Here is a 16829-nt window from a genome sequence, read left to right on the forward strand (position 1 = left end):
TCTAAATGTGGATTTTTGAAAATATTTTTAGTTCTTCTATTGAAAACTGGCAGTCATCGCTATTTTCAATGTATTTAAATATTTCTTCCATTGCAACATTTGTAAATTCATCTTGAGGACGATCGATTTTACACCCATTGGTTGGTCTCAAGAAAGAAATATAACAAGTACTATGATATTTAGCCTCAGCAGCAACTAATTCAAGTTCATATTCAATGCGTGCAGTAATCTTTTTTGCTTCCTCATCAGAACGACTCCATGCTACCTTCAGAATTGATTCTTTAAATTCAAGAGTCGCGACTTTATGAATTTTACGCCGAACTTTCTTCGCTTTCTTCTTCTCGGCCTCCTCGTTCCTCGTCATCCTCGTTTGCTTCATCGCCGCAAAGTAAGCAGCATTTTTTTAAACAAAAAAGTGATTCACTTACGCGCTCTGGTACGAGGTAGACTAATTTCAGATGATCTTGATATATACCTTGCTATCTTTTAAATGGTGCAATAGTACTCTTCCGAGTATACTTTTTACCGTACACCACATGTATCGTCGCAGACTTAAGATCTTTCAGGTATTCATAAAACCCGTCACTTCTTATAACACTTGTATCAATCAAAGGTTTCATTCCACGATCAACAACAACAGTTTCACTTTCTATTAAAAGTTTACTACATATAAAACATAGTTGCGACATTTTAATAAAAGTATTAAACGGTTCCAATCGTAATAAAAAATACTGCTCGATACCCTTAACTGCAATGGAACGTTCAACGCTAAAAGTATTTCACCGTTCGTAACTTTGCTCCAAGAATTTTGGGAAGTCAGACGAGAAAAATCAGTTGAAAAAATTATTTGAAAAAAGCATTTTTCATTGCTCTTATACAAGTTCAAAGAAAAGCCGATGAAACAGTTTATTTAAATATGCATTTAGATGCTGTTTGCTTTTGTTTGATCTATTTTTATGATAAAACATTTCCTTTTTTTTTTAAAAAAAAACAACTTTTTTTTAAACCTTAAACCTTGAATAACTTTTTTTGCAGATTTGGGATCGATGGAGACTTTTGATACTTTATTTGTAATAATGTGCTCAAGTTATGTACAAATTTTCAGCTCTATGCGAATTATTGCAAATCTACCACTCTATTTTCTATTTTGACCCGATTATGAGAGGAAAGTGCCAGTTGACTATGTCGATGTTATTAATAATTTTATATTTTTGGATGAGGCCACCTCGTTTACGACGTTCAACAAGAGAAGATAGGCCAAGTTGTAAACATCTGGACTTGTAGTCTAACTTTTTCAGTTTGTCTGGTATTTTTTTGGCTCTGCACTGTATTGATTCAATAGTTTGTTCATCCTTCACCAAATTAGAGTTCCAAGTTGGAATTGCAAACTCAAGTAAAGGATGGATATAGGTGGAGTAGAGTTGTTTCCATAAAGAAGCATCACGAGATCGGAAAGTGTGTTTTAGGTGTGTTTTTGATTTGCTTTGCATGAGGCAATGATGGATTGAGTTTCTACTTTACGATCATTGGTAATTTGAATTCCCAAGTTACGCTCAAAAGTGGTTGCTTCCAATGTAGTTCGAGTCGTTATTGAACAAGGGCCTAATTCCTCCATTGAGTACTTGAAACGAGTTAATTTTTTTGGCTAAAGTGCATGATCTTGCATTTCTTTGCATATAGCTCCATGAGCCAAGATTTAGTTCACTGAACAATTTGGTCAATATCTGATTGGAGTTGAAGTTGAGCAGCAAGTGAGTTGACAATGCTTAGAATTTTAGTGTCATCAGCGTAGATCTTACAACTGTTTTATTTGCTTATCACATCCGGCAGATTATTAATGAAAATGACAAAATAAAATTGGACCCAAGACTGATCCTTGCGGAACTCCACTTGTCACAGGTAACCAACTCGACTGAGTGTCGCCAAGGATGACTTGTTGAGTAGAAAAGCTTTTATCCAATTGAGAAGATTGCCTTCGATTCCTTACATTTTTAATTTGTAAAGTCCATTGTCTCAAGGAGATTTGTAATGCATGCTTTTTTCTCTAAAAATCCGTGTTGACTATTTGATAAAAGATTGCTTGATTTTAGATGCTGCATGATTGCCTTCTTAACTAATTTCTCCATTATTTTACACGGAATCGAGTCTATAGTTTGATGGATTAATTCTGGAGCCCTTCTTAAATAAAGGTGTCACATTTGCTTTGCACCATATATATATATATATATATATATATATATATATATATATATATATATATATATATATATATATATATATATATATATATATATATATATATATATATATATATATATATATATGTATATATATATATATATATATATATATATATATATATATATATATGTATATATATATATATATATATATATATATATATATATATATATATATATATATATATATATATATATATATATACACTACCACCCCTAATTATTCAAATAGTCGTTCTTTTAAAATTAATATATCATAGTTTTACTTATTATTGGGAGAGAAACTGTAAGCAGTCTACCTGAATTATACGTTATCTTCCTTTTTGTTAGGTTTACAAGAACATTAATATAATGTCCGATTTTATTAGTTTATAATTTACTTGCCTTTTAATGACCATTAGTGACAATAACCGCTATACATATTGTTGGCATTCCACTTAACTTAATTCCACCAATTAAAATCTGATAGGAGAGAGATTTTGTGATTGGGAAGGCTAAATCTTTCTATTTAATATTTGATCGTTCTCAAACTCAGTATAATAACTTAAACAATTTTTTGAAAAATATGTTTTAGATTTAAACTTCAAGTCATTTTCTTCTGAAAAAATAAATAGCTTCTTTCATCTTTCCGAAAGAGTAGCATAATTTTTTAGATGTACAAGTAAACTACTTTTGTCATTACTCCCACTATTTTCACAACAACCTGTAGCATTCTTTCATTCATGTTTTATTTTTGATTTTTTTACTACAAGATTTATTTTATTTAAATTTAATCATTTTATAACTTGAAGATAGTTAGCATAACGATTGAAATGTTTTGTAATACTATAATAAGAATGCTTTGAAGTCAACCCAAGTAACAAAATGAGTGAATCAGCAAATGGTGTTGTTGATTTACCATTTGATTTCATATGCTCATAGTAAAATAATTAGTCTTAAAGGAGTTTTGTTAAAATTGCGCACATTTTTTTTTCTCTAAATAAGTTCTTATTTTAGAGTTAATGTTAATTGGAAAAAGTTATTTGTAAATGATCTGCAATATCTGGTTCTAATATACCTTTTTGAATTTTTTTTTAGTAATAAATATTTGTTGTAACGATATTATCAACTACAGAAGTTTTAGAACAGTATAAGGATATTTTATTAAAGGAACTGTTTTTGTTTCATATAGAGACTTATTTTATACATCTCTTAAAAACTCTAGTCCTCGTTGTATTGAAAGCAATGCGAAATAAGGTTTTTAATTTTAAAGATATTTTTTAATAAAAAAAAAAAGCTAAAATTTCATAAAATATTATTTATTTGATTTTTTTTAAGTTTCTATATTCCTCAGTTAAATTCAAAATAAGGAGTATAGAAGTTTAAAATATTTGAATCATTTGACTTAAAAAAAAGTTTTTGTTACAGAAGCGATGTAGTGGTAGAGCGCTCACTTTATAAGCTGAAAGTTCCGAGTTCAATACCCACCTCGTCCCTTGAAGTACCGGGGTCAACTTGTATCTCCGCGCAGCGGCCTTGTTAGTCTTTCGTTGTTGGGAAAGTCCCATAATAAAGCATATTGTTGACTGTGTATAAATGTATATTGTAAGACTGTGCTGACCGTCTCAGCCTTTAGGAGGTGAAATACATAAAAAATAAATTACACTTAAAAAAGATGATTTATCTCATCTAACAAATAAAATTTTTTATTAAGTTGCAATTCAAGTTAAAATCTTTATTTAAAAAGTTTTTATGTTTAATAATAGCACATTTATTTTTACGGTTTTTTTTACTTTCTTCTCACTTCCAACATTTTCTTAACAAAGATATCCTTTCCTTGTACTTTTTAAAAGTGTTAGAATTATGTTCTTATCCTAGTAAGTAAGGAGCTAAAGGGCTTAAAGTTAGTTTTTGCTTTTGTCTGAATCTATTCTTTTGTTCTCAAGTTTCTAATTCTTCTTTTTTTTTTTTTTTTTCATTTTTGTTAATTAAATAATTTAATCTATTATCATAAACATCTTGAAACAAAAATAATGCATTAAAAAACAGAATACGCATTAGCAGCTATACAAAATGCTAATAAATCACTTTATCTCATTATCGAAAACTTCAAAATGTTTTCATTCAAAGTTAAAATCTCTAGAAATACGTTGTCATTTTTAATATGTTGCAATCTTATAAACACTTGAAAAATGTTTACAAAGTTTTTTTTAAAAGTTTAAAGTGATTTGTAACAAGTCTAAAAAACCTCTATGTAAGTTTCCAAGCATTGAAATACTAAATAACGGTACTTTCCACAAAAACCGTGAAATAAAAACATGAAGTTTTACCTTTAAACTTTGGGGAATTTTCACAGGAATAAACTTCTCAAAAAAGCTAATCATTTAATTACTATATGCACCGTAACTATTTTAAACATCCAAATCACCACCACTATCTAACTGTTACCACTATAACTTCCACTTAACTATTTCATTATATCTTTCATAAACATTCATGGTCTGGCTAGTAAGCTTCCATCAGTTTAATCTTACCTCTTGCAAAATCCCTTAATCAGCCTTTAATGTGCTCTTTGTTATTTATCGGTCTGTTTCTTCCCAAGACTGCACTGTTTTATATGTAATTTTGTATCATATTGACCATGCCCTCTCTCTTTACCACATTTCCAACATTATTGTTATTGGTGACTTAAATGCTCATCACACTGAATGGTTTGGCTCTCACGCCTCTGACCCTGCTGGCAGTAAAACCTATAACTTCTGCATTTTTCAATCTCTTACTCAGATAGTTTGTGACTTATTTTCCTGACATCCCTAGTTATTTACTTTCAATCCATGATTTGTGTCTGGCCACTGATCCTAGCTTGGGTTGAGTTTTTTCTTTTTCTCTTTTAGGTGGCTCTTACCATGCCATAATCTTTTTAAATTGTTTAACCAGTACTTCTTTTTTGTACTAACCCTACCATCGCACTACTTACTTACCCTTAAGATGACTGGTGTTCTTTTCGTGATTTTCTTTGTTACGGTTCTTGAAACAATGTCTTTTTCTAAATCTGGTGATAAATGCGTATCCTACGTAAACTCCTGGATTCAGGTAGGAATTAAAGTTTTTATTCCTTCTGCTCAGTTTAAAGTAACAAACGCCTATTTATTACTGCAAGAAATTGATGAAAAAAGGTATGATGTGACTTCAAGTTCCATTATTCTAAGCTTACTAAATCTTGTATCTTATCTCAGAAGTTAAGCTCTAGAGACATTTGAAAAACCTTCAACAGCTTCATCATTAAAAGTTCCACCACTTATTTAAGGAACTGATCTTATTATATCTCCCAAGGAGATGGCAGAACTATTATCAAAAAGATTTTCTTCTCCTTTGACCCTTAAACTAAATGGCCATACTCTTCATTCCATTCCAATTAAACAGATTAATCCATTGTTAGACATTTAAATCAATCCAGTTCCAGTTGCTAAATTCATATTTCAAATAAACTCATCTGCGGCTTATTTTACCAGAGAATACTCCTGTCATAATGTTTCAAAGGTTTTTTTACAGAACTCTCTTCCATTTTTTCTAAACTATTTAATGAGTACTTGACTGAGTCTTGTTTTTTTAACTGCTGGAAAATGACATCTGGTGTTCTAATTTTCAAAACCTCTAAAGATCATTCTGACTCATTTAATAATCGTTCAATCGAGATTCTATCAGCTCTATCAAATTTTTTGAGTCTTTCTTGATTCTATCTTGATGACATTCTATTTTGAGTCAAACAACTTACTGTCAAACAACCAATACGATTTTTGCTCCTCTAAAGCTTTGACAAACTTTGCTGCTTTAATAAAGTTATCCTCAAAAGCCAACACTCTACTTTATTTCCAGTAACTTCTGAGGTACCTCATGGTTCTACCCTTGGTCCTGTTTTTTAACAGAATAAGGCTTGCAATGGCCTGTGAACTTTTACTCCAACAAAACTAAGTTAATAACTGCAAACAACTATTGCAATACTGTCTACATTCCTACATTAATGAATAGTAACCCTCTTTGTGAGTCCTCTTTTTTACGTCTTTTAGGATTATTGTTCCCTACTGACCTCTTATGGAAAACATATTTACAGTAGATTGCTTTATTAGCATCCGCTAATGTTGCTTCTCCTAATTTTTTGCTCCAGATTCCATTCTCTACTTTCACAAATCTCCTACTCGCCCCTGCATGCAATACTGTTGTCAAATTTTTGACAACAGTATTGCATGCAGGGGCGTATGAAGGTTTTTAAATGTTTAATAACCAACTCTATAACAAAAAGAATATTCCATACTTTTTTACGTTCATATGAATGACGATAAGATTCTTCACAAAAAAAATTATTCTGATAGAAGAATGGGAATAAGAAACCCTAAAATCTTAGCCCCCTGCCCCAACCGTGAGAGCAACAAGTTGGTGAAATATTTTTTGTACTATTTTCAACTTGACTTATATTCATCGATAAATTTTAAATTTCATAGTAAAATTTTTTAGCGTTTGAAAATTATGACCATATATAAAATGAAATCTTTATCTATAATCTTTTTCTTTGTATTTTGTTATTTGTATAAAGATTTTATCAAAGACCAAATGAAAACAAAAAGAAAAAAAAATAACCACCGTTTTGTAGCAAAAACAAAAACTCTTTTGATAATAACAGTTGCCTCTACAGATCGGCATCAACTTTTTCTGCGAAAAATGTAATGGAATGCAACTTTTTCTGCGAAAAATGTACCTGCAAAAAAATGTCGTTTTGGATGATTATGTATATATTAATAATAATAACTTTTTGCACCAATTTTTGAGACAAACATAATCATATTCATAATTACATATATATCTGAAAAATTTGTTTCAAACATAATTACAACACAAATATCCTTAATTTTACTCAAATTTATCATGATTTTTTCAAGAGAAAGTGGCAGCTTAAAGAATTAATTTAACTTATAATTTGCTATGGGGTGCCTGCCAAAGAACTCTTCAAACGATTTATTTTTCGAAGCCTATCATTGTCAAATATAGCTTGTAAAGTTGTGTTTTAGTTTTCAAAGATGCAGAAAAAAAAAAACGTTATCTGATATTATATCACAAATCAGTACTCGACTAATAAATGTGTGAGTGACTGTTATAAGTAGGTGACTTATACCTTTTTATTAACGTTAAAGTTATGTTTTTTTGATCATTGTTAGTTTATCATGAAATGCCTTAAAGATATTCATTGAAAAAAGACATCCATGTAAGCTAAATTAGTTGTAAGAAAAGTTGGAAACCAACAACTGGAAAATATTGATTAACTTAAACATGATGATAAAAATATATTTAAAAATTTGTTTACATGTTACATATCCATGTTATATTAATATTGTTATTTTAAAATGGTATATTGACAAATATGTAAAAGTTTTGGTTTATTACTAGTTTGAAGAAACTGAACTTTCAACAAAAGATATGAGCCGCTGAATAATTATGGAAATTGTTTTTTAATTCAACAAAAAGTTGTTTTAAATGAAATTGATAAAGAATCTTCCAATAAAATTGTAAAAGAACTTATATCAAGAAAGTAAAGTCAATGGAATGCGGATATATCACATTTATTACATTTAAATGGACCAGAGAATCTTTTATTATATAAGTTATAAAAAACAGGACATTCAATAACATTTGATAATCGTGAGCAGGTAAGCTTCATTTGGAAGTGAAATAAGTCTAAACTTATTTGTTAATCCTATTTTAATGTAAGTGTCAACCTTCAAAATTACTTGCTATTATGTTTTTCATTCCGTTATATTATCATTTAAACTCTTACAAAATCTAATTCTAGCTTGCAATTGAGATTTTTAGCTTCTTAGTCTTCTTGCAACTAAACCATAATAAAGTCATTGCACAACTTTATTCTAATAATTCTTGAACTAATATTAATACCTTTTTCCATAGCATTGTGATAGTTTTGCAGATGTTGTGTGGATCTAACTATTAACAATTTGAAAATTTGTTTTCTTGTGATGTACTCACACGTTTATATATATATATATGTATATATATATATATATATATATATTATACATATATATATATATATATACATATACATATATTTATATAAATATATATATATATATATATATATATATATATATATATATATATATATATATATGTATATATATGTATATATGTATATATATGTATATATGTATATATATATATATATATATATATATATATATATATATATATATATATATATATATATAAATAAATATATATATATGTATATATATAATCTTTGATGCGTGATATTAATAACATTCCCAAAGGCAAAATAAGTGCACTATTTTCAGATGGTTATTATTAAAGTAATATATTAAAACAATCATCAAATGTCTTACAAAATGCCTTACATGTTCATTATATAATAACAATAATAATAATAATAATAATAATAATAATAATAATAATAATAATAATAATAATAATAATAATAATAATAATAATTAGAGATTGAAGTGGCATTATTTACAACAATCACAATAGTGATGAAGTAATTCAGAAGCACAAAACAAAAACAAGTTGGCTATGAGTTTGAAAAAGCAATTGTAAAAAGTTCATATTTTAGTCTTTTTTTAAATGTTTCTAAAGAGTTTAAGTTTTGCGTGTTCATAGATAAACCATTCCAAATTCGAGGTGCAGTCATACAAAAAGATTTTGAGCCCAGAAAAGTTTTTTTGTTGACAACGTGTAAGTTGACAACTGTCTGATGATCTAGTATTTTGTTTTGAAGTTCGGACTTCTAGAAGTTCAAATAAATATGCAGGAGATTTAGATAATAAAATTTTATATGTGATAACTGATATCTTATAGATTATTCTTTGATTTATTGGTAACCAATGAAGAGATTTCAGCAATATTTCTGAATTTAGATGAATACGAGAATTGAAAACGATTCGAGATAAGCTATTTAAAATTCGTTGGAGTTTTTTAATATTTTTTTGATAAGTACCAGATAAAAGACTGTTACAATAGTCAAACTGTGTGTTAATAATGCCAATATATATATATATATATATATATATATATATATATATATATATATATATATATATATATATATATATATATATATATATATGTATATATATATATATATATATATATATATATATATATATATATATATATATATATATATATGTATATATATATATATATATATAAATTACTTTTCATTGAAAGTTTCGGTTATGTTTATTCTTAAAAAAATTTTGATTTTGTTTAATTTACAACTATTCCAATTTTCTTTAGAATCTTTTTGCCGAATCAATGCAATGAAGTTGCTTTTTCACAATCTTTTTAAGTTTTTTTACTGCATGGTAGTGCTAACATGTGTTAATGGAAAAGTAAAAACTAAGAACATACAGCAAAATTCAAGAGGTACCTATTTATGTTCTCTTTATATATATATATATATATATATATATATATATATATATATATATATATATATATATATATATATATATATATATATATATATATATATATAATGAACTCAATCAATTGAAAGGCTCGCAAATTATTTTAAATTGTTTCAATGGTATTAAAAACAAATATTTTTATAAATTTTCATTTTTCAGTTATTATCCTTTTATCAATAAAACTTTTTAAATAACGGGATTAAATTTGCTGAGAGATATGTAACCATTAAAAATAAAGATAAGATAATAATTAAACAAGCCCGAAAATTCTTTTTGTTTAATAATGGGCAACTTTGGATTAAAAATAACAGTGATTTGTTTGATTTTGCCTTGAGTGCTTTTGATGGGGAAGAGGTATGATAGCTTGTCAGAATTTTTCTTTTTTTCAGCTAACCCAGCATTATAACAGGATAGTTTTTAAAAATGCTTGTGGCCATCTTACGTATAAATAAAATAAAAATTGTTTAAGTTTTTAAAACTTACAATCTTTCCAACACTATACAATGTAACATAAAAGTTGTGAACTTCCTTGATGTAACACATAACCTCAATGAGCAAATTTATATATATATATATATATATATATATATATATATATATATATATATATATATATATATATATATATATATATATGTATATATATTTAAACAATTTTAAAGTATATTCTACATAATAAAGTGCTCAATGTTCTTAAAAGAACAGAGCAATTATATATTAGTAGAAAATCACTTGAAAAAAGTTTTTTATTCATTTTACACTGTGTTTCATCAACAAAGATTCATCAGAAATGAATGATCAAATTAATAAAACTTCAGTTTATACCAAAATTAAATTACAGGAATTCGCAAAATTTCAGAATTTTAATTTAATTTTTGTATAAATTGAAGTTTTATTAATTTGATCATTCATTTCTGATGAATCTTTGTTGATAAAACACAGTGTAAAATTAAAAAAAAATTTTTCAAGTGACTTTCTACTAATATATAATTGCTCTGTTCTTTTAAGAACATTGAGCACTCTATTGTGTAGAATATATTTTAAAGTTGTTTAAATATATATATATATATATATATATATATATATATATATATATATATATATATATATATATGTGTATATATATATAAATATATATATATTTATATATATATATATATATGTATATATATATATAAATATATATATATATATATATATATATATATATATATATATATATATATATATATATATTCTAATCTTGCTTATAGTCTGTTGATCAGTTTCTGTCCATATTCAGAACATATAATGTGGTTCAGATATTTATGGCACTTAATGTGGTATATTATTTATTAAATGTGTTAAAAACAAGATGTGCTTATTATATTGATTTTATGTATTGAAATGCAAGAAAGCAACAACAAAAAAGAAATGCAGCAATATCTATTGTTGCTTGTAGCAGAAATTTAATGTATAATTTGTGACATCAAAAGATATTAAAAAAGGCTATTAAAAGATTAGCTTGGTTTATTTTTTAATGAAAGTGTAAGGCTTTTTATAGGGTGTTAACCAGCCTGATGGCACCACGTATAATGCGGAATTCCCAATTTTTTTGAATTTTCCAAAAAATCAAAAAACCATTAAAAAAATTAAAACCTTTATCCTGTTATTTACAGACTCATATTATAAGTATTACGCTAGAAATGTAGAAATAATTTGTACACAAAATGAAGAAAATAATTTAGTTAATTGAACAGTTACTTTCTTTACAAAAGATAAAGCGTAACAAGTCATTCAATTCAAAGTCATTCAAAAAGCATATCAGTTTTATTCAAAAATCAATTAAGAACTTTATTTTTTAATTGACGTCAGTTGTTCTTTAGTTTTTTCAATTCGCTTGTTACTTAGTTTTTTTATTTGTGTTTTTTTTAGACTTATTATTTACAATAAAAAAATTTTGAACCAACGAATGCTGTTTATCTTTAGTTAGGAAAGTAACAAAGATTTTAGCATAGTAATTATTCAAAAAACTTTTGTGGAGGCAAATGTCATTTCGAAATTACTTTAAAAAAAAAGATTCAAAGTTTTTTATTAAGTATTTAAAAAAAGCTATCAACTATAAGCAAATTTAGTTGACTATTTTTAACGGTATTTTTAATGGTATTTAAAAATACCGTTAGTCAACTAAATTTGCTGGTTAAGCATATTAGTGTTAGCATTTAATTATAAAGTTAATAAATCATTTGTGTTTATAATTGTTATAAGTTATTTGCATAAAACATAAAACAAGATTACTATATTTACATCATCATCATTATCATCATCATTATCATCATCATCATTATCATCATCATCATCATCATCATCATCATTATTATCATCTTCTTTTTCGTCAAATGCTACACTGTATAAATATGAAAGGATATTGTATGCCAGCATCTAAATAAATAGCAAACATATATGTTTATGTCTATAATATGTTTGCATTAAGCGCATCGCAGAAACTTTTATTCCTTAAAAGCTAAAAGTTTGGAAGCTTTTATTCCTACTCATCAGTTTTAAGACAAAACTCATTCTTCTCCATATTTTTCAACATCTTGAGTAGTTGCTTTATTAATCATTTATTTCATTTTTTTTACTAGAACATCTCCCTTAAGAACAAATGTCTTTTTGTTATTCCAAGAAGCTAATGTAAAAAGGTGCCGTCTGATGTTAAGCTCTGTGTTTCTCAGTTTACTAAATCTTGTATCTTACATCAGATGTTAGGTTCTAGAGACATTTGGTTACTCGGTGTAGTCAAGGCAATTTAAAAATTATTCAAATTCTTTTATTTGAAATTAGCATGATTTTATCAGAGTATTATGTCTAAACAAGAGCTTTAGATGTTATAATTTTTTTTGCTTTAGGTTTTTTAATATTTAAGGAGACTTATTTTTTTAATTTAATTTTCTAAACATTTTTACTACCCCTAATAGTGAATCTAAAGAACACCACTATGGAGTCTTTAGATCACTTTCGCTCATTGGCGTTAACATGAATGTAGTTAAAATCTTTGAAAAAAGTGCCTTAACCCACTATAGATTCTAGTTCTAATCGGTTCTGACCTATATTAATTATATATAATTGTCAAAATAAAATATTTCTATCAATTTTCACAAAAAATACTAGAAATCCAACCAGCATATAATAAAGAAAAATTGCCAATAAACAATCAAAACAGATCATATTATTAAACTATGATGTCCATTTCACCTAAAAAGGATATTTATTTAGAATCTTATTCAAATTTAGACAAGCGATCATGATTTTAAGATTTATTTTAAAAAAAAGAATCTTCGGTTTGGGTTTTTTTGCTACAAACATTTATATTTAATGCAAAATTTGTCATTTTAATTTTTTTTTGTCTTTTCATAATTCACAGACCTGATCATTTAATGAAAATATGTCTTAGTCATCAAAATATCATACAGAAGCTATAATATTTTAAAATTGCCATAACTACACCCTGTAGTCTTTAACAACCTCATTAGCTAAAGTAAGTCTAACATTTAATCCTATTAATTATATAATATTTAATAGTATTTAATTTTTATAAAGTGCCTAATAAGTGGTTCCAATTTTTCAAAACTCTAGAAAAGACTTTGACCTCTCCAACTATCCTACGATTAGTCTTCACTTTGTTATTAGTTTCTTTATATAAATATTTTAAGATCATCAAATTATTTCTTTCTAACTACAGTATTTAAGTTATTCTTAAAGGCCTACGCTCTTCTTTTTTTCAAGTAACTTTGAATGTACCACAAGGTATCTTGTGGTACCCTTAAATCTTTGCTCCTGTATTCTTTCTTATCTACAATATTGATCTTCTTGAAATTTTAACATCTAAAGTGGTTCTATTTGTTGACAACTCAACTTTATACTCTTCTCTTGACAGGAAATCTTCACTTTTTGATAGCTAAGAACAAGCAGCTGATTTTTAATCTCATCTCTCTTCTGTAACAGCCTAAGGCTTGCTGTGGTTTATGGATTTAAATTCTGGACTTAAAATCTGAAATTTTTGTTAGACAACAAAACTCATTTATTTACTGCAAAAGAATATTGCAATAATGTTGGTATTTCTATATTGATGAATAACAACCCTCTTACTCTCAGACAAAGTCTAAAAGCACATTTTAAATGTAATATGGTCATGGTGTAGTGGTAGAACGCTTGCCTCATAAGCAAGAGGTACGAGTTTGATCCCCACCACGTCCCTGATAGTACCACGTTCAACTTGTTTCTTTGCGTAGTGGTCTTGGTTGTCAAGGTTTGTGTTTGGGAGTTATATAGTTGAGAGAGGGTTATAACCACAATTAAGTAGCCTTCTTGTCTGTAGTGGCGTTTTCAGCCTTGAGGAGTTGAATTAACATTAAAAAAAAAATTTTAATAATAAATAATTTGCAAAGCTTGAGCCACTCTTCCATTGTTGTAAGGTTACATTTCTTTCTTTTTTCTACAAATACAATCATGGTCAATGCTCAAAAAAGCTATTATCTCTATTACAATAAACCAAAACTCTTTCTTGCTTGTTTTTTATTCAACAAGTTGCATCCTTTTACTTTATCTGTCTCTTCATTCTATAAAAACTTTTATTAATCCAGTTGTTTTCCTTGCCCATCAAAAAAACCTTATAACTATTAGCCATCTTCATGTATTTCTTTTACATACAATATACTACATTTCAAGTTTTCAGTTAACTATTTCCTAGTATTTAATTATTTTCTATTTTAAAGTAACTCATAACTTAATAGTGGTTGCTTGCAATCTTGTTGGAAGTAAATTAGAGTTTGAAAATATATAAATATATGCCAGTATTTAATAAATAGTAAATGTAAACATAAAATTATAACATATAAAGTATTAAAATTTTTTTCTAATCTCGGCTATTAACCCCTGCTAAATCTTATAGTTTAGCCATGCCAGGGCTGCGTTTGAAAAAAGTCTCATTCTTAGTAAGGGCCGGGCTCCAGTCACTTACTACTCTAATTGGATGGTTCTTAATGGGGTTGTGATATGAAAAATATTTATTCCATGAGCGTTTATCTTGCCAGTTTTTTTATACCTTTTACAAAACATCCTAATGAGAATTATTAAAACATCTTTATAAGAATTTTTTATGAAAATTCAAATTCTTTAATACATCAATTATTATAATTTTATTTCTTTTACATAAAAAATTAAATTAAATGCTTAATTGAGCATTCACCTGATTTGTGCATGTGAAGTAACAAAGACACTAAAACGATAATGATGGCAATGATAACCAAAATATGTGTGCAAAACTTCCGCTTTCACTTTGTTATTATATAAAGAAAATATTTCAAATTTAAAAATTAAAATTTTTGTTTTTAAATTTGTTATGTTTGTTTGTTTATATTTAGAAAATGTAAAAGTTGCAAAAAATGTTATTGTTGATAAAAAGCCACATGATATTGCCACTATAATCGATGAACCATTTGGTAAATTTTTTTTTTGTTGATATTTAACTTTTTTTAGCTATTATTTAAAGGTATTTTTTATATTTTTGTTGTTTGTATTAAAATATTTTTTCTTATGCAAGCTTATGCTGTCTAAATGAATGAAAATTTTATTGAAGTTTTATTTAAAGTTTATTTTTCTATTATTAAAACATAGATAATAAAATTTTTAGCAAATCAAAAATAAAAATAAAATTCAAAACTATTTGATGTCATCATTATTTGATATTTTGAGATCATATTTGATGTCATCATTATTTGAAGTTTTGATACTTAGCTAAAACTCATTTAATTAATATCAAACAGTTATTAACAACACAAAGTATTCCAATGCTAGTCAAACTAAATTTGCACGAAGTCTTCGTAAAATTTTTATTACACATATATGATATATATTTATATATATATATATATATATATATATATATATATATATATATATATATATATATATATATATATATATATATATATATATATATATATTGTTGTTATATTATTGTTGTTTAAAAATTTAATATTTATATGTACTTTAGAACTGGCAAAAACCATTGAGGAGATCAACATCGCACATGGTAGAAATTTTTTTTTTGGTTATGTTTAAAAAGTATTTTTTCTTTTTGCATAATTATTATTAAATAATAATACATCACACAATTTTATAATAATCAGATACATATCAAACTAGATACTTTTACTATCGAATAAAATAACGTAAAATATTTGTGAATTTCAAAATCTTTTTTATTTGTTGGATTTTTTGTTGTCTATTTATAAATATTTTATTGAATTTAAACAGGAAGATTCAGTGATGTTAAATTTCCACCTGGTAAGTGGTAGTTTTATATTTTAAGTTTTATAAATTTCTAAATTTTAGTTTATTAGTTGTTTTTTTTTTATTGCTTATAATTATTATTAAATTATTATTAAATTATTTTTTATATATTATATTATAAATAAGTTTATAATTATAAATAAGTTCTTAAGAGTTTTCATTAGGGTGGCTCTTAAAACAACATTTTTGAAAAAAAACCTGTTCCTACCCCTTTACTTTGTTCTATATAATACTAAAACACTAGGTTTAAAATTTTTTTGAACAAAAAATTATTTTAGGGGTAGCTCAAGACCCTTAAAAATTTGACTGGTCCCTAAAATTTTGAAAATAAAAGTTCTTCTAAAGTATGTCAACCTGGTACTCAAAAGAAGCGAAATTATATAAAAACTTTAAAAATAATAATCAATTTACAAAAAAATAACTCTTTTCTTAAATAAATGCATAAAAACTATTGTTTTTAAGCTGAAAATAAAAAAGTCATTATTTTCAAGTTTTAAAAAAACAGTTTTTTTAAACATGCTTTTTTTGTATACATCTTTTATTTTCATTTATTTTCAAAATTTTAGGGACCAGTCAAATTTTTAAGGGTCTTGAGCTACCCCTAAAATAATTTTTTGTTCAAAAAAATTTTAAACCTAGTGTTTTAGTATTATATAAAACAAAGTAAAGGGGTAGGAACAGGTTTTTTTCAAAAATGTTGTTTTAAGAGCCACCCTAGTTTTCATCTTTTCATTTCATGGTTTTGATAATTAAAATGTCGTCATTTATAATTCATCTATAC

At 26.1% G+C, this 16829-nt stretch overlaps 1 protein-coding gene across 4 annotated transcripts in view; it reads left to right on the forward strand.

The window, feature by feature from the left end:
• LOC136079842 (uncharacterized) overlaps positions 1-16829 on the forward strand; it is a 75885-nt gene that overhangs the window by 7921 nt on the left and 51135 nt on the right. The window contains exons 1-6 of one of the 4 annotated variants that reach the window (XM_065796465.1): positions 6876-7371; positions 7659-7918; positions 9543-9671; positions 15118-15195; positions 15750-15788; positions 16013-16042. In XM_065796465.1, coding sequence (XP_065652537.1) covers positions 9566-9671; positions 15118-15195; positions 15750-15788; positions 16013-16042 — 253 coding nt within the window. In that variant the 5' untranslated portion in view covers positions 6876-7371; positions 7659-7918; positions 9543-9565. Of the gene's footprint in view, positions 1-6875; positions 7919-9542; positions 9672-10968; positions 11038-15117; positions 15196-15749; positions 15789-16012; positions 16043-16829 lie in introns of those variants that run through there. The other 3 variants (XM_065796464.1, XM_065796466.1, XM_065796467.1) reach the window with 3 other exon arrangements.

This window comes from Hydra vulgaris, chromosome 04 (genome assembly GCF_038396675.1).
Source record: "Hydra vulgaris chromosome 04, alternate assembly HydraT2T_AEP".
In the NCBI taxonomy this organism is placed as follows: domain Eukaryota; kingdom Metazoa; phylum Cnidaria; class Hydrozoa; order Anthoathecata; family Hydridae; genus Hydra; species Hydra vulgaris.